At 47.4% G+C, this 18,323-nt stretch overlaps 2 protein-coding genes across 3 annotated transcripts in view; both read right to left on the reverse strand.

The window, feature by feature from the left end:
- CDC42 (cell division cycle 42) overlaps positions 1–448 on the reverse strand; it is a 45,044-nt gene extending 44,596 nt beyond the window's left edge. The window contains exon 1 of one of the 2 annotated variants that reach the window (XM_024125355.3): positions 351–448. The gene's annotated coding sequence lies outside the window, so the exon portion shown is untranslated. The remainder of the gene's footprint in view (positions 1–350) is intronic. The other variant, XM_028487758.2, reaches the window with a different exon arrangement.
- Positions 449–13,239: 12,791 nt separating this feature from the next.
- LOC102979418 (SCAN domain-containing protein 1-like) lies at positions 13,240–14,131 on the reverse strand. The gene has a single exon (XM_024125188.3). It carries the CDS (start codon positions 14,103–14,105, stop codon positions 13,674–13,676), a length of 432 nt encoding a protein of 143 aa, XP_023980956.1. The 5' UTR covers positions 14,106–14,131; the 3' UTR covers positions 13,240–13,673.
- Between the last annotated feature and the right edge of the window lie 4,192 nt (positions 14,132–18,323).

Raw genomic sequence — 18,323 nt, forward strand, 5'->3', positions numbered from 1 at the left:
TGTGACCCTTTCCTTCCGCCGCTGCCAGGTGACAGCCCGGCCCCGGCCGCGCCCTCGGCCCGGCCCCGGCGTCCCGGCTGTACACCTCTTGGCTGACCTGTGCCCCCCCAGCCTTGCCCTCCGCGACCCCCTCCGCTCCGTCCCCCGACAGAACCCGGACCCGCGCTCGCCCGGACGGCGCCGCGCGAGCCCGGCACCCCCCCGCCACCGCGCGCGCCCCACGATCCCAGGCTTCCAGGGATCCCAGAGATGGGGTGTCCCCCCTGGACGGGGAGAGGCCGGGGGCGGCGCGGCGGAGACCGGACTGTGGGGAGGCCGCTCCCGCGGGGAGCCTCGGGCCCCGCACTCACCTCAGCTCCTCCGCCGGGGCGTCGGCTGCAGTGCGCGGGGTCTCCTCGGCTGCCGGACAGGGGCACGCGCCTGACGTCAGCACGCAGGACACGCACGGTTGGGTGCCCGCGGAAAAGGGAGGGACCGGGAGGCGAAAAGAGGCAGAGCGGTTCCGGGCGGGGCCTGAACTCATCCCCTGCCCGGGCTCTGGCCGCTTAACGCGCACGCGTCAGCCAGCGCCGCTTGCTAGTTGGTGGCTGGTGTCAGTAACTCTTTCTCCAGTGGTTCCGCTGAATTTGTAATAATGCTATAAACGGTCGTTTGCGAAGCGCTTCCACTAACATGTCTTTTGATCCTTGCAACCTTACAAAGTTTTATCATCCCGATTTTGCAGAGAGGACAGTGGCTACTCAAACAGGGGCAGTGACTTGCCCGAGATCACACTACAAGTGGACGGCCTCCTGACTCCCCAGGCCTGTATTCACTCCGCCTTGGCGTGAGAGCTGAGGGCTCGCTTCTCATCTCTGCCAACAACCCACTGTCCCTCGCTCCAACCACATCGGTCGTCTTTTGGTTTAGAGACTTCCTCCCCACCGAAAGGCCTCGCACTCACCGTGTCTCCTGGCTTCCTCCTCTTCAGCCCTTCCGTTGGCTTTCAGCCTTCAAATGTCACTGCCTTCCTGATCATCCTATCCACACAGCACCTGTTTATCATGTGTCTTTCCGGCTACTGTGCAAACTTCGGGAGAATAGGAACCTCCTCTCTCTTTTCTCAGATGTTTCCCAGTGTTAGAGGGAAATAGCTTATCTTAATAATAGTTCGTTAATTGATGACTACCACAGTTATTTGGCCAAGGAAAACACCTATTTCCAAAATAGTTAACAGTCATATTTTCTTTTGGACTTTTTAATTACACTAGAAGAATAACTACACTTTTTGAGTGTTTACTATAGGTATGGTGCTAACAGGTTTGCATGTAATAGTAGGTAATGTAAAATTCATAACCACCCTATAGGTTAAGAACTATTACCCCCGCTTATTGATGCATGAAGGTGTTAAGGGACTTACCCAATGTCACCGAGCCAGGCAGTAGCAGAGCTGGGACTTGAACCCAAGGGGCTGGCTCTAGTTGACCTACATACTACCTAGCAGGTTTATTGCAAAGAAATCAGAAGATAAGCTTCAGCTGTAGTCCTACCCCAAGTGATGCCAACTATTAACATTTTGGTGTACACCTTTCCACATATTCATAGATATAGATCCATGTATACACATTTGTTGCACAAAGACAGATTGTACTCCGCATTTCTCTCTCAAAACTACATTGTGGGCATCTTTCCATGTCAAATAAAGCATCATTTTTAAAGGCTGCATTCTACTATATGGGCATTACAATGTTTATTCAATCAATCTCCTACTGTTGGAATTTAGGTTATTTTTGGCTACTGTAAATTTTTGACTCTTGTAAAAATGCATGAGCTTAATTTCTTAAACTTGAGGGAAAACTGGTTGTTTTCTCCCCCTGCAAGACCAGTTGGCAGTGACCTTTCCTCCATCCCATCTCACAATTCCATCAGTGTACCCAGACAGTGTCTGCCCTTTCCATCAGCAGCAATATCTCGTGAGGTGTCACCCAACCCACTTGGCTTTTCCTGCCTTTATTCTGAAGACAAGGACTCACTTAGCACTTTGTCTATCATGTTGTCAGGTTTTTGTCAGAAGGACCCTCCCCAACATTTTCACAGCCCCCAAGGCAATAACATTACTATTTGACCCCAGTCTACACCTTCCCCTGCTGCCAGCCCAGACCCCCACCTCCTAGTGCCCCTTCCCCACAGCACCACTGGCTGCAGCTGCTTCATATTGGCAGAAGGGGCAGCCTGTGGGTCTCCAGGCCTCCTTCCCCTGTGGTTACCAGCCCAGGGTCCGTTCCTTCTTCCTTTGGTAACAGCACTTCCACTTCTCCTGGGGCAACCCTTCCCCCAGTTCTCAATCCCTGTGGCTCTAGTTGCAGGGATAGACATGTGACCCATGCTTGGCCAATCAGCATTTTAGAGAGCCCTCTTGCCACAGCATCTCAGCAACGGGCGTATGACACAATGAGAACCACTGAGCCTTAGGTCAATTCTGAGCCTTTGGTCAGCACTGTCCAGTTGAATGAATCTATCTTCTGAGGGCAGGATGTACTCATGGCACTGCTGGCAGCCATCTTCCCACTGTGAGGCAAGAGTCTACCTGAGAATGAGTCCAAGACAGAGGGCAAAACAGAGCTGAATGATAGGACAGTGAAACCAAGTCCCAGGAGCATTGTTTGAGCCCTTGGATACAGTCTTGCTTCAATTTTCAGTCATATTAGCCAATAAATTTCCTCTACTGCCTGCAGTGGAAGCACAAAGTCCTAACCACTGGACTGCCAGGGAATTCCCTGGATCTCAATTCTTATTAGGTCACTTCCCAGTTCAGGAAACCCCAGTGTTTTCTCCTTTGGCTTCAAAATAAAATTCAAAGTCCTTTAGCCAGGTATTCTATGTCCTCCATGATCTGGCACCAACTTGCCTTTTCAAAGTAATTTCCCTTTCCCTTCTGTATTAGTCAGAGTTCTCCAGAGAAACAGAACCAATAGGAGATTAGATAGATAGATAGATAGATAGATAGATAGATAGATAGATAGATAGACAGAGATCTACATCTACCTATATCTATAGTATTTATCTATATTTCCTATTAGATCTCTATCTATCTACCTGAAGAGATTTATTATACACAATTTATCACACAATTATGGAGGCTGATAAGTCCCAAGATCTGCAGGGTGAGTTGGCAAGCTGGAGACCCAGGAACTGCTATAGTTCCAGTCCAAGTCCGACAGCCTAAGAACCAGAAGAGCCAATGTTTCAGTTGCAGTCCAATGGCCAGCAGGCTTAAGACCCAGGAAAAGTCAATGTTTCAGTTTGAGTCCAAAGCCAGGAAAAATTCTTTCTTACTCAAGGGTGGGTCAGCTTTTTTTTTCTATTTAGGCCTTCAACTGATTGGACGAGGCCCACCACATTAGGGAGTGCAATCTTCTCTACTCAGATATTAATATCATCCAGACACATCCAAAATAATGTTTGACGAAATATCTCTGCACCCCATGGCCCAGTCAAGTTGACATATAAAATTAACCATCACAGGACTTCCCTGGTAGAGCAGTGGTTAAAGAATCCACCTGCCAATGCAAGGGACACAGGTTCGATCCCTGGTCTGGGAAGATCCCACGTGCCGCGGAGCAACTAAGCCTGTGTGCCGCAGCTACTGAGCCTGCGCTCCAGAGCCCGTGGGCCACAACTACTCAGCCCATGCGCCACAACTACTGAAGCCCGCGCACCTAGGGCCCGTGCTCCTCAACGAGAGAAGCTACTGCGATGAGAAGCCCGCGCATGGCAGCAAAGAGTAGCCCTAGCTCGCCACAACTAGAGAAAGCCTGGGCGCAGCAACAAAGACACACACAGCCAACAACTTTTTTAAAAAGAAAATAATTTAAAAATAATAATAAAATAAAATAAATCATCACAACTTCCCTCACACACCTTATGCCGAAGCTAGACGAAATTACTTAGTATTGTGCAAGCAGGTACCACGGTTTCTGGTCTCTGTGCCCCTGCTCATGCTGTTCCCCTCGCCTAGAACAGCTTTCCTCCTCATCCAACCTACGTGTCAAGTCCCATTCTCCTTTCCACCATGAACTGTACCTTTTGCCAACACTGTCCTTGTGTCCCTTCCCACCTCTGTGACTCTGCAGATTCAGTGGTTCCCTCCTCTGTTTGCCAAACTCCTTTTCTTCAAGGACTAGCTTAGATCTCAGCTCTGAAAGCTTTGCTGACAACCCCAGGCACCAATTATTCCCATTACACTTGGTATTTAAAGCATACCATATTGGAATCATCTGTATCTGTGCTAACTAAACCATTAGGCCTGAGCAGGCGGGGGGCCTTATCTTATTCATTGTTGTTTCCTTTTACCTAATTTCCTGGCACTCTGCCAGCCCTCAAAAATGTTTGATAAATAATGAATGAATGAGAGTCACCCACCTCTTCCACAAAGCCTGCTCTGCTTCTTGGCGCCAAAAGTGATCTCTGCCTCTTCTAAACTCCCATAGCACTCATCTGAGGATTTCTTTGGGCCTCACCCTCTTCTGTGATGTTTACCCATGCTTTCTCTGCCTGACTGTAAGCTCCCAGGGGCAGGCTCAGTTTGGGGTGCATCTTCATGCCCCTAAGAGTGCTCTTCAGGTGCCTTAAATGTAGTGAGCACTTAAACACCGGCTGAATGAGAGAAGCCTCAACACTGCATTCTCTGCCAAATGCCAAAGCACGCAAATCCTCTACCTTCTCCCCAGAGCCTGCCAAGATTACTACAGGAGGCTCCATATTAAAGAGGCTCTCCTCTGTGGGCTTCAGTCTTAGGATTTACACGAGAAAATCCTAATTTAAGACTTTCTATGCAGGGACTTCCCTGGTGGCGCAGTGGTTAAGACTCCGCCTGCCAATGCAGGGGACAGGGGTTCAAGCCCTGGTCCGGGAAGATCCCACATGCTGCATGCGCCACCACCACTGAGCCTGCGCTCTAGAGCCCGTGTGGCACAACTAGTGAGCCCGTGTACCACAACCACTGAAGCCCGTGCGCCTGAACCTGTGCTCCACAAGAGAAGCCACCGCGATGAGAAGCACGTCCACCGCGACGAAGAGTAGCCCCCATTCACCACAACTAGAGAAAGCCCGCATGCAGCAACGAAGACCCAACGCAGCCAAAAATGTGGGGGTTTTTTTGTTTTTTTGTGTGTGTGTGTGTGTGTGTGTGTGTGTGGCATGCGGGCCTCTCTCTGCCGTGGCCTCTCCCGTTGCGGAGCACAGGCTCCAGACGCGCAGGCCCAGCGGCCATGGCTCACGGGCCCAGCCGCTCCGCGGCATATGGGATCCTCCCAGACCGGGACGCGAACCCGGTTCCCCTGCATCGGCAGGCGGACGCGCAACCACTGCGCCACCAGGGAAGCCCAAAAATGTTTAAATAAATAAATAAATTTATTTTTTTAAAAAAAGACTTTCTGTGCGATTCATAGGCGATAAAATTATCAAGAAAATCAAGGAAGTGATTATTGTAAAACTCCGCTACTGGCTGCCTCTAAAGGAGGTTGTAACCTGGAATGGATGGGGGAGTGCAGGGTTGGGGGGATGGTGTTGACAATGTTCTATTTCGTGACCTGGGTGACGATTACATGGATGTTTGCTTTATAAGCATTCATTGTACTGTACATGTGTTTTACGTGCTTTTTTCTCACGTGTAATATTTCATAAAAATTAAGGTTAGAAATAATTAAATAAAACAAAAATAAAGTCTCACTGGTGTTACTCTAAGGCTGGTGCTGTTGTGTAAATTTCTATCACTCAGACGCAAGCCTTCCCTTCCATTCTGATTTACTGGCTGGTCTTTCCCTCCTCTGACTGGTCACAGCCCAGGCCTTGCCAGCAGCTCCATTTGGCTGCTAGGACTCCAGATGTGCTCCTGCTTTGGCCTGCCACACCTTAGGGGCTAGAGCTGCTGCAGCTGCCGTCTACTCCAAGGGCTTCGGCCTCACCTCCCACCCTTTCTGCAGCCCCGCTTGCCGCTCAGCCTCCCTCCTCCACTTTGTGCCACATCATTATGCTTGTCCAGAGACCTGGACCCTTCTTGGAGTCAGAGAAAGGAGAGGAACTGACCGAACCTGTTTCCTGCTTGCCTCTTCTCTAACCGGCCCAGGCTTGCCTCCTTCCCTTCATCTCTGTTACACATCTCTGGTGGAGATAATCTGGGTCACTGAAGAAGGGTGGATGAGATGAGATAGGAAAGAGAAAAATCTAGAGACAACTGAGCAACTTCTTCCCCATCCGGTAGGGTTTGATAAGAACCCAGAGGCACACGGCACAATGATGAAGTTTTAACTTGAAAATGACCTGAGAATCACTCCTGTGGACTAACTGGTCACGGGCACGTTGTCACCAATACTCAACAGTCACTAGGTGTCTATTATGTACTAGGTACCTTGGAGGCAAAGGTGAACAATAGCCCCCTGCTTAACCCCTTCAGTGGCTTCTCCTGGCTCCTGCCCATCTCTCTGACCTCCTCTGGACCACCCACGCACTCACTCACTGGGCTCCAGCCACGTTGCCCTCTTTGTTATTCTTCAGACGTATCTGAGCTTCCTGTGCCTACCCCAGAGCCTTGTGCTTGCTGTTCTCTCTCCTGTTCCGCACGTGCCTGCTCCTTTCCACCCACAGGTCTTTGCTCAGATATCACCTCTTCAAGAAGACCCCCTCCCCACCCAGCTTCAGTGGCACCTCCAACCCACTCTCACACCACACGGCTTTACTTCCTTCCTAGAGCTTATCACTATCCAAAATGATCTCACCTCTTTATTTTTCTTATTATCTGTCTCTTCCCATTAAAAAGTAAATTCAAGGCTTCCATCACCACTGTACCCTCAGTGCTAGAATATAGTGCACACTCATAAATGACTATTGAAAAAAATACAATGAATGAAGAAGATACAATCTCTGCTCAAAGAATTAAGGTCACGTAGTGGAACAAACAATAATCAAAATAAGTGCTACTATGAGGCATGTACAAGGATCTGGGGGAATAAGAAGAGTATTCACAATAGTTATATGTAATATTTATTAAGTACTTCCTAAGTTCCAGGTATTGTTCTAAGTATTTAATATGTATTATCTCATTTGAAATTCACAAGAACTCTGCAATATAGAAACCCTTGTCTCCAACAAAAATGAGGAAAGAAGAGGTGAGTAACATGTGGCCAAAGTCATACAGCTGGTAGGTGGATTCAAACCCAGAGGTGATCAAGAAAGATTTCCCAAAGGAGCAAGGTTTAATCTGAGTCTAGAGGACTTGCACAGACTGGTCAGGCCAGGGTGGGACGTGCTGACAGAACAGAAAGATTCCTGGTAGAAAGAACAGGCATGTCAGGTTCACAGGCATGGAAAAGCAGGATGCTCAGGGGACAGATGAATTGCACAGATATAATGTTGAACATAAGAAGCCGGACACAAAGGGTATATGCTGTATTACTCCACTCGGTTCAGAGACAGGCAACACTACTCTAGAGCAATAGAAGTCATAACAGAGTTACTTTTTGGGGTGTTGATGACTAGGAAAGGGCATGAGGGAGACTTCTAGGGAGCTGTTTAAATTCTGTGTCTTCATCTGGAAGGTGGTTAGAGGAGGATGCCCACTTTGGATAAATTCATCGAGTCATACAATTAAGATTTGTGCACTTTACAGAATGCATGCTATATTTAAACCTTAAAAATTAAAGGTCACTACATCAGTAGTATTGGCCTAAAAACTAAAACACTTGGGATTTATTTTAAGAAGTGTAGAATTTTTTCAATGATGAGGTTTAATGCCTGTGGATAAGGTAAGCAACGAGGAGAGGGATGGGGAGAAGTGCGAAGATAAAAACAGGATTTTATGTGGAGAAACGAGAAGACAGAGCTGTTTGAGAGAGGGGCTCAGAAGGAAAGAACAAGATCAAAGGGACAGCTGAGAAGGAATCACTCACTGAATCTTCCCTTAGCCAAGCAGATTCAGATACAATAACACTTATTGAATATTTCTGTGCTTTCGGTGCTGTGCTAGGGTGACCCTAGGTGGGAAGGAGACAGAAACGAGACAGGTGTGGGAACTGGAACTCAGAGAGGTGACATGACTTGTCTGAGATCACACACCTCGTAAGTGCTGGAGTTACCTTTGCTAGAAACATCCCATTTGTGCTCCTAAGACAGGGCTCCGAAACACTAAGTACTGGCCCCAATTGAAGGCGGAGTTTTGGCTCAGAGGAAGTGAAGGGGAGGCCCTGGCTGCTTTGGTGGTATTGGTGGCTTCCGGCCCAGAAGACACACCCAGCTTCAAAATCACTATTCTGGGCAGTCAGGTTGTTGCTAGGCACCAAGGGGGCCCTGGAGCTCTCAAGCAGAGCCAGCCAAAGGCAGTTAACCTCACCTCACTGCAATGTCAGGTACAGAACAGAGAAGAAAGCCAGCCACCCCAGGGAAGCCTGAGTGAAGCCTTCCTCTTTTGGGGGGTCTTATTTTCATCATCTCCAGCTTTAAACAGGAATTAATAATCTCCCTCCCCCCCACCAATGAAATGCTTGTTTCCCATGAATTCTAGTTATTTGTGTTCACTAGAAGGAAGCCCCTTAAGTCAGGCAGCAATCATGTGTCTCCTACAAAAATTAAGCTATTCCTAGAAGATCAGTCATGTGCAGGTCCTGTGTTGGAGGCCAAGAGCAGAGATTCCCTCTACGTGGGGTTCACAATCTGCCTGGGGACACAAACTAGGCACCGCATTACAGTGTGAGACTTAGAACAGGCATGGCACATTGGGTACACAATGCATATTCGCTGAATGAACAGCGACTTAGAACTAAAGGGAAGGTGTTATAGGAGCTCACAAGAGGGATTCAAATGCTGATTCAAGGCAGAAATCAAAGAAGGCTTCACGAAGGTGACCATGGCTATCTGCGCACAAAGAATGAATAGGAGTAGGCTGGCAAAGATCGGGGAGGCGTAGAGATGCGGCATTTCGGGCCAAGGGAAAAATGGCCAATAAATGCATGGTGGTGGGTGGAAAATGCTTAGCAAAATAGTCAACTCATTGTCAAGGGCATTGCATTGAGCTGCCTGTGGAAACTGACCACACATGGTGCTCCTAGGAAGGCCAGTTACACTTGAATTCTCCAGCCGCCACCACCGTTTTCGTGCACTCCTCATGGCCCCCACACACCCCGGAGTTGGCTTCCTTTCCAGCAGCCAGGGCCTGGCACCCACTCACTGCTCAGGGAGTAGCTGCCCAACAGATGACATATTTTTCCATAGCTCTAGCCAGTTGCTAGGAATCTCATATTACCTTGTGGTCAGAACACTGGTTTTCACCAGTAGCCATCTGGCAGGAGCATTTTTCAATAACTAGATGCAATTATTCTCTTGTGGAACTGGAGTCAATATAATCACAAAGGGAAAATTAGACACGAGACATTTTAAAAATGCTTCCCTCTAGCTCCTCTACACTGTCCTCCTCTTGCCCTGTCACTCACAGAATTTAAAGTGTTTAGGGTTCTTTAGAATTGGGTTCTAGATTGACTCAGAAATGACAATGACTGGCATTGGTGATAACTACTCGACTGGGTGAAGGCACAGGAATCATCTTGGGGAGTGGTGACACAGATAGGGAATGACTGTATTCCAAATCCCCACCGGGCTCTTGAAACACTTAAAGTTGGTTTACTCGTTAGTATCCAGGCAGTGTGACCTCATGGCAAGGGCCTGGGACTAGAGCCAGACAAAATGGAGATGAACTCAAGCTTCTCCTCTTACTGGGTTGGTTTGGGGTAAGGATTTGCATCTGTAAGTTCACTTCCATGAGAAAGCGTTGGTACCACAGGGTTGCTGGGAGACAGCGCTGGGCATTGTGCCAGTTCTGGTTTGAGGTTCTGGTTCTGTAACTTACCTCTCTAAACCTCACTTATGCTTTGGAGATTTGACTCCATACCTGAATCCTCTACCTTGCTTTTTTAAAAAAATATTTTATTTTTGGCTGAGGTGGGGCTTTGTTACTGCACACAGGCTTTCCCTGGTTGCAGTGAGCGAGGGCTGCTCTTCATTGTGGTACGCGGGCTTCTCATTGTGGTGGCTTCTCTTGTTGCGGAGCACCAGCTGTAGGTACGCGAGCTCAGTAGCTGCAGGCTCAGTAGTTGTGGCACACGGGCTGAGTTGCTCTGCGGCATGTGGGATCTTCCCGGACCAGGGATCAAACCCGTGTCCCTTGCATTGGCAGGCGGTAAACCTCTGTATGTTGACAGCAAAAGACAGCTAAGGCTTATTGGACATGAAAAATATACATACTAAACATGCATAACATATTTTGTGTAAATAAAAAGGGATATACGGGGATGTCGGTCCAGTGGTTAAGACTCTGCACTTCCACTGCAGGGGGCGCGGGTTTGATCCCCGGTTGGGGAGCTAAGACCCCACATGCTACACGGCATGGGCAAAAAAAAAAGGGGGGGAGGGGATATACATATTTGTGTGCACAGGCGTGTATATCTGCTTACATAATTTATATTTTCTGGAAGGATGCATAAGAAACTGAATGGGAAGAGAGCCTTTAAATTTTCCATTTATACCCTTCTATACTATTGGACTTTTCTATACACATGCAAATATATTTTATAACCTTAAAAAATGTCAACAGGAGTTACCATTTGGACCCTTTTTGGTTTTTTCATACTTTTTGTGTGAAATGAATCTAAGAAATGTTATTTTAAATGGTAACATAAAGATGAGAAAAGCCAAAGAAACACCTTGCACACAGGAGATTGCAGACATGATGGAAAAAGCCCAAGGCTAAGGGGACAGAAATCCAAGGCTCAGATTCTAGCTCTACCACTTACGAGCCAAGATACTTAACTGCCGGTTCTCAGTTTTCTCATCTGTAAAGCAGGTGTATTTACCTGAATAGGTAACCTCACAAGAGTTAGGATTAAATGAATCAAGAATGCATCTAGTCTAGATTCTGGCACACACTCAACCATCCCAATAAAACATTATCAAAGTTGGAGGCATAGTATTAATCTTCCTACCAAAACGCTTCTTAAGATTTGCCAGAGTAAGTGGCATTACCCAAACACATAAAGGAAACATACTGTACAACAGGGGGAATATAGCCAATATTTTGTAATAACTGTAAGTGTAAAATAACCATTAAACATTGCATAAGAATTTTTTTTAATTAAAGAAGAAAAAAGGAATCATAAAGCCCAATTCATACAACTTCTCCAATAGTTTTCTCAATTCAACATTAACCTTAAGAGACCATGGGGCTTCCCTGGTGGCGCAGTGGTTGAGAGTCCCCCTGCCGATGCAGGGGACACGGGTTCGTGCCCCGGTCCGGGAGGATCCCGCATGCCACGGGGCGGCTAGGCCTATAAGCCATGGCCGCTGAGCCTGCGCATCCAGAGCCTGTGCTCCGGTTCGTGCCCCGGTCCGGGAGGATCCCGCATGCCACGGGGCAGCTAGGCCTATAAGCCATGGCCGCTGAGCCTGCGCATCCAGAGCCTGTGCTCCGCAACAGGAGAGGCCACAACAGTGAGAGGCCTGCGTAATGCAAAAAAAAAAAAAAAAAAAAGAGACAATGGACCTGAGGGTAATCTGTGCCATGTCTGGATGAACTCTCCTCCTTAAAATCAGTGGTTTTCAACCAGGGGCACACTTGCCCCCAAGGAACATTTGGCAATGTTTGGAGACATTTTGCTTGTCACATCTAGGGGGTGTTACTTTTAACTAGTGAGCAGAGGATAGAAATGCTGCTGAATAGCCTATAATCCATAGGACAAGTTCCCACAAAAGGGAATTACCTGGTCCCAAAGTGCCAAGGTTGAGAAAAACCAGTGCTACGTGCACTCAATCCAGGAAACCTCAGCTGTTTTGTAATAAAACCCCCAAAGTGAAAACTTTTTGGTCCACCTGTAAACTCTGGTCCTTTACTTGCATGCTAAATTCTAGACCATCGAAGCAGCTGAGAAACTGGAGCAGGTCAGGAAATTCCTTAACACCAGGAGTTCCTGATGCCTGCAGACTAAAGGAAATACCTTCAGAATGTTTGGAACAAACTGAAGCACTGAAGATACAACACTATTAGAGTTCCTCCTTTGCCAATGTTAAATTTTACTCTTAGAATTTAGAGAGCTTAACCCAGTCAGTGAAAGGCACAGTGAGTTCACCTACCTGTATGTTCACTATTCCCCCAACACCGTATGCCCTCACATCCCCATGCCTTTGCAAAAGATGCACCTTCTGTCCAGTGATCTCCTACTCCTAAAGTTCAATTAAAATGCCACTTCCCTTAGCTATTTCCTCTTCGCTTTTAATATTTTTTTTCAATAGATCTTTATTGGAGTATAATTGCTTCACAATACTGTTAGTTTCTGTTGTACACCAAAGTGAATCAGCCATATGCATACACATATCCCCATATCCCCTCCCTCTGGAGCCTCCCTCCCATCCTCCCTATCCCAACCCTCTAGATCATCATGTTTCTTAGTGCTCTCTCAAAACCAGATGCCAAAAGGAAAACTAGCTTTACTCTAGCATTTCTAATGATATATTTGGATAGCTTCTTCCTCTCCTCAAAAACTATACATTTCCTTCAAACTTGGTTTTATAGCATTTATATGCTAGCATCTAGAAGAGTCCCAAAGGCACAGGAAGTACCAAACAAACATCAGAAGAATCAACATGAGTTCCAGCATGGAGTTAACCAGCCCCTATCCCAAAAGATTAGTTTCCGAATTGGTACCAAGTGTGTTACAGGAGCGGATCTACAAATCCCAAAGCCAGGCCGCAGAGGCAGAAAGGTTCCTCAAGACTGGGTCATGCTGGGGAAGCAGCTGCTGTTTACTCTCTGCCTGTCACAATCAGAGCTACTGCTCTGTCTTAGCTGTCAACCAAGTACAGGCCTCCACACACACAAAGCCAGGATGACCACTGTTTCGGGAAGAGAATTGTCAGATGGTTGAGTGAGTTCTCTTACAGGAAGACGAGCTGTAGAACAAAGGTGATGAAAATGGAGAAAGAGCAAATCAAACAGCCCTGCCTGAGAGTTACCTCTTATGACCCTGTTACACCCCTCTCAGTTCTGTCCAATTTAAATTCTGACTTTGAAAACAAAGGCCAGGCCTGTTCCTATTTCCCAGCTCAGCGAATGCCACATAGTTCTTATCCTGAGCTCACATCTACTCCTGATAATTATCTCACCTTTCTCAAATGCTGACTACTAAGAGCTAAACTGGTAAATCATCAAAGGACATTTTTACTAAAAACAGAACTTTAATATTTCAAGGACGTCCCCAATGAGATACTGGTGGGGTTACAGAAGCTTCCATTCATGCCACCACAACAAGAATCAAGAATATTAAAGTTGAAACAATCACCTCTTTGGATACATAAAAACAATATATTAAAGCATGTCACAAAGTGCAAAAAAGGAGGCATTCAGCAGAGCAAAAACAAGCAGCAGGCTGACTGCCCTTACAAGAGGGCAGGGAAACTCATTCTGGAGTTCACAGTCCCAGGAAATAGAGCTGCTTCAGCCAAAAAAAGGTTTTGGTTAATTCTTATTACAGCTAGTCAAAAGCAAGCTCAAAGAAAACCGAGGTTCAGATTTCCCATGACTGCAGTTGGATCTTGTAACAAAGAGAGCCTTTGGTTACTTCTCACATGTAGGCTGAGCAAGAAGCAAGCAGTAGGATTTAGCCAGTGATTCTGACCCCAGGCTGACATCTCTGTGCCCGAGCTCTGAGCTCCTCAGGGAGGACGGCCTGGAATTGCTCCTGCACCAGTATTTCCACAATCTGCTCCTCTGTGTGAATATCAGGTCTCAGCCACTGTCCAGCAAGCTCCTGGAGATGTCTGAGGACATCCCTGGGGCCAGCTGCATCCTCATAGCGGAACTGCCGGAACCTCTGCCTGGAGGCTGCCGGGTTGAGAGGACTCCCTCGTGGCACAGTCTCAAGCTCTTCTTCAGAGTCTTCATCGAGGCTCTCTGGTGGAACCTGGACCTGGGGAAGTGCTATCAGGACAACTTCTGGCTCCTCAGCCATCCCCTCATTTGGTGATGACCTTATTTCATCATTCTGGATTTCTCTATTTCTTTGTATCTCTGGGTACCCTTCAGTCTCCATTCTAGAACTCTGCAAAAGGATTTCTCAGACTCCTAGGCACAAAGACAAAAGTCAGGGTCAGCAAAAACAAAGGATGTTAAAACCTCTTTGATCACATGGATCTGGTCCAGACCTAGGTTCCATCAACTTTTCTAACTTAACGGGGTTTCTTAATAAAGCTACTAGAGGGACTTCCCTGGTGGTCCAGTGGTAAAGAATACGCCTTCCAATTCAGGGGACACGGGTTCAATCCCTGGTCAGGGAACTAAGATCCCACATGCTGAGGGGCAACTAAGCCCACGCGCACCACAACTACAGAGCCCACATGCTCTGGAACCTGCACGCCACAACTGCAGAGCCCACACGTCCTGGAGCCCGCGCACCACTAGAGAGAGAAAACCCAAATGCCACAACTAGAGAAGCCCACATTCCTCAACGAAGATCCCATGTGCTGCAACCAGGACCCGATGCAGCCAAAAAAATAATAATAATAATAAATAAAATAAACTGTTAAAAGAAAAAGAGCTAATAGAAATTCTGTTTTTGTTTCCTCTTGCTGGATCAACTGACACAATTGAGAAAATGTATCAATAGTTTACCAAAATGTAAGATGTAGATTCTCAAAGAAGAAAGAATGAAGAATGCTGGCCTTGCTAGCTGGAAAATCTTTCATCCATTTTTCCCCCAATACAAACATATACGCATATGATTTGTAGGGGAAATCTTTAAAAAAATGGGTGTTTGCTTCCTCCAGCCACTTTTTTGGAGCATTTGCTATGTCCAAAAGTAAATTATGAAGAAGTGCTAAAAGAGAGGAGAAAAAGGTCTGCTCATTTACATCCAACTCTACTGTCTTTTCCATGTCCCTCCCTCTCTTTCATGAGAATGAAAGAATAGCAAGTGTTTAAAATACTTTAGGGGACTTCCCTGGTGGTGCAGTGGTTAAGATTCCATGCTCCCAAGGCAGGGGGCCCGGGTTCAATCCCTGGTCCAGGAACTATATCCCGCAAGCATGTCCCAACTAAGAGTTCACATGCTGCAACTAAGGAGCCAGCAACCCACAACTAAGGAGCCCGCCTGCTGCAACTAAGACCCAATGCAACCAAATAAATAAATAAAATTTTTTTTTTTTAAGAAAAGGTACTTTAGGAGCTACCATCAGGGTGGAGTCTAAGGCAATTTAAAAAAAAAAAAAGGAAAAAAGCCTTTATGTTAAGATCAAGATCCTAAGCTCCCACCGTGTATGGGAAATTGAACTTGTCAGAAGCCTAGCTACATACATTTCCGACTCATCGGATGCTTGACGGCTCCAGGATTAGCAAACAAGCTGTAGTGGGAGGAAGGAGGGTGGGGGTCAGGTGGGCAAATCAAATACCTGTGAAATGTTGGGAAAAAAGGTTTTGCTTCATTTGGGCTAGAGCCCCAGTCCAAAGAGGGATTATTTACAGGAAAACCACATCCTATGTTAATTTATTTAAAAGAAAAAAAAAAGAGAGAGAGACTTCAGATGACAGTATAGAAATGACTACATTAATTTTCACACAAGGAATGTCCAATCATAGATCATAACCCCTGTGATGAAGCCACTTTACAAGGATCATCTTTTTTAAATTAACATCACCTCCCCCAAGGATTAATCCTTTCCTACTCTATATTGCAGAATTGTTGTTTAAAATCTCTCCTGCGTCAAAGATCCTCAAATCTGTTTCCAGCGCAACAACTGACAGAAGCCAACAATCACAACACTGACCAGCTGACGTGAATTAAATGGTTCTCGGCTCCTAATCACCTGTTCTCTAAACATTCACTGACCCATTTTCTAGGAGCCTTGAATTGATTCTAGACCCCGTCACGGAGATATTCTTGGAGTACACCACTCCTTCTCATGTTATCTGCATTTTTATTCGATCAACAGGGTCTCCTCATCCCCAAAAGTAAGTTGTTAACTAATCCAGGTGATAAAAAGGACAAAAGCAGAATATCTCCAAATCTCAGGGGTGCCTTCAATAAAAAGGAAATATTTAGTCAAGGAAAGGTTGGATGAAACACTGTAGGAAAGCAAAATCTTGGGAACAACTTAAGCCATGAACAGGGAAATGATTCAATAAAGTACTGTCACCCACTCAGTGGAATACTATGCAGCCTCGTAAGGAATGAAGGAGGCCTATGAGACCTGATATGTAAAGCTGTCCATAACACAGCACCCCGTGACCAAGGTGCAGATCAGTGTATGTAGTATGATCCCATCTGGTGAAATTAAAAATACATAAGCATATATGACCTGATCCCAAACAGTACCTGGAAAGTTATCAAAGAAATTCCTTTTACTTCTGAGGAGCTTCCAGGAACAGTGAGAGGAAAACATTTTTCTTATATCTTTCTGTATTGTTTTCTTTTTAACTACACCTATATTATTTTCGCGACAACTCAAGAGGAAGAAACTTTTCAGGTTTTCCCCTCCTGCTCAAACCCTTTCTGCGTGAAAACCCCTAATCCACTTAGAAAAACACCCTTTTACTAATTCTTCCAGTTCCTAGCACCAGAGGTTTTTACAAGTTCGACTTTTAGGAACAGTCTCAATTGTCAGTAGGCCAGTTTTCAAGGTTGGCTCTGAAAGATGGATCAGCTTCCACGATTTACCCAGCTTCTAAATCCTATCCGTTTTAGAAGCCCACCAGCCAGACAGAATGCTTACCCTCACCAGTTAATAACTCTAGATTACGGAACCCTTATTTCCTACCTAACACTGAGCTGAGCGTTTCACATTCTCTACGTGATCCTCTTAGCCACTCAGGTTAAATTCTTGATAGGACTCTCTACCGCCCCGGTTATCTCCATTAACAGCAGCCTCCGCCGCTACATTTGTTGAACTTTACAAGCCAGATACTGCGCGACAGCTTTCCCTCATCCAATGTTCCCAATAACACAGTATGACAGTTACTGTCATTTCACTGACAAACGTAGGCTCGGAGAAAGGGGACTTGCCCAAGGTCACAAGGCTAGGAGGTGGCGGGACCACTCAGCCCAGTACAAAAATCCCCGGCGTCTCCGCAAGGATCTGAGCCCGACTCCTCCCACCTCCTGGGCGCGGCTCAGAGGGCCGAGGTCCGGCCGGAAAAGGCGCGTCTGTGGCTCCAGAACTGGGAAGTCCTCCTCCTTCAGAGCTGAAGCGAGGCCCAAGGCCACGGCAGGCCGAGCAGCCAGCACACCCCGCGGGCAGGGGCTCCCTGCTCCTAGAGCCGCCCGCTCCCACCTGACGGTGCGCGGGGGAGGGGGAGGCGCAGGGGGCGGGAAGGGGAGTTCACCTGCGCAGGTGCCCCTCCGAGGGCGGGGGGAGGAGGCGGCTGCCGATAAGACGCGAAACCCCGCAGCCGGCTGCGGGAACGGGAAACCAGCTTCCCGGCGCCAAGCTTTGTAGCCCGCCGCCGGAACCGGAAGTCGCGCCCCGCCCGGAAGCTGGGAGCGGAGGGGGAACCGGGTTCGAGGCGCCCGGTCTCTCTAGGCGTTGGCGGTGCTCCGCAGCTTCATGATATTAACCCGTTCTGGTCTCTTGGCCTCCCTCAGTCCCCAGTTCTCCTGACCGTGCGGAGCTTTGGGCACGGCCTAGGAGATTCTCCGCTGCGGGGAAGGCCTTTGTCTTTCTGAGCCGCAGTTTGCCCAACAAAGTGGAAAGAGGATGAAGCAGGAATCGAGACACTCCTGGAGCCTGCCCGCAGCTGAGTCAGCGCCCCACCCTGAGGTTACACCCTTAAGCCTTTGCACCACCCAGAGGAAAGAAACCAAAATAAGAGGGCTGGCTGGCTGGCTGCTGTTGGCTGACAGTGGTCTGTATGGCCTCCCGTGGAGTCACTCCAGATGGACAGAGGGCGCAAGTCTGTTAGGTGTCTCCATGTACCCAAAGAGACCCCCCACCCCCCAGATAGTGAGCATGTGCCCGTGGGGCTTTGACAGTCTGTCCAAGGGGAGACCCCGTGTGCGTAGGAGGCTGAATCTTAGCCCTGTGTGTCTCTTCCTCGAGACTTTCCAGTTGCCATGGTTAAGAACTGAAATTCTTACTAAGCTGGTTTGAGTCTAGTCACACAGGTTAAATAGCACAGCCTGTAAGAGAAGGTGCGGAGATGCTAACGAAGGCTGACTTCCCTATTCACTTTTTTTTTTTTTTGTGGTACGCGGGCCTCTCACTGTTGTGGCCTCTCCCGTTGCGGAGCACAGGCTCCGGACGCGCAGGCCCAGCGGCCA

The sequence above is a fragment of the Physeter macrocephalus genome, chromosome 3 (genome assembly GCF_002837175.3).
Source record: "Physeter macrocephalus isolate SW-GA chromosome 3, ASM283717v5, whole genome shotgun sequence".
In the NCBI taxonomy this organism is placed as follows: domain Eukaryota; kingdom Metazoa; phylum Chordata; class Mammalia; order Artiodactyla; family Physeteridae; genus Physeter; species Physeter macrocephalus.

Bases quoted from the DNA above. Each gene is read 5' to 3' on its own strand.
- LOC102979418 (XM_024125188.3), bottom strand. From the start codon at position 14,105: ATGGAGACTGAAGGGTACCCAGAGATACAAAGAAATAGAGAAATCCAG.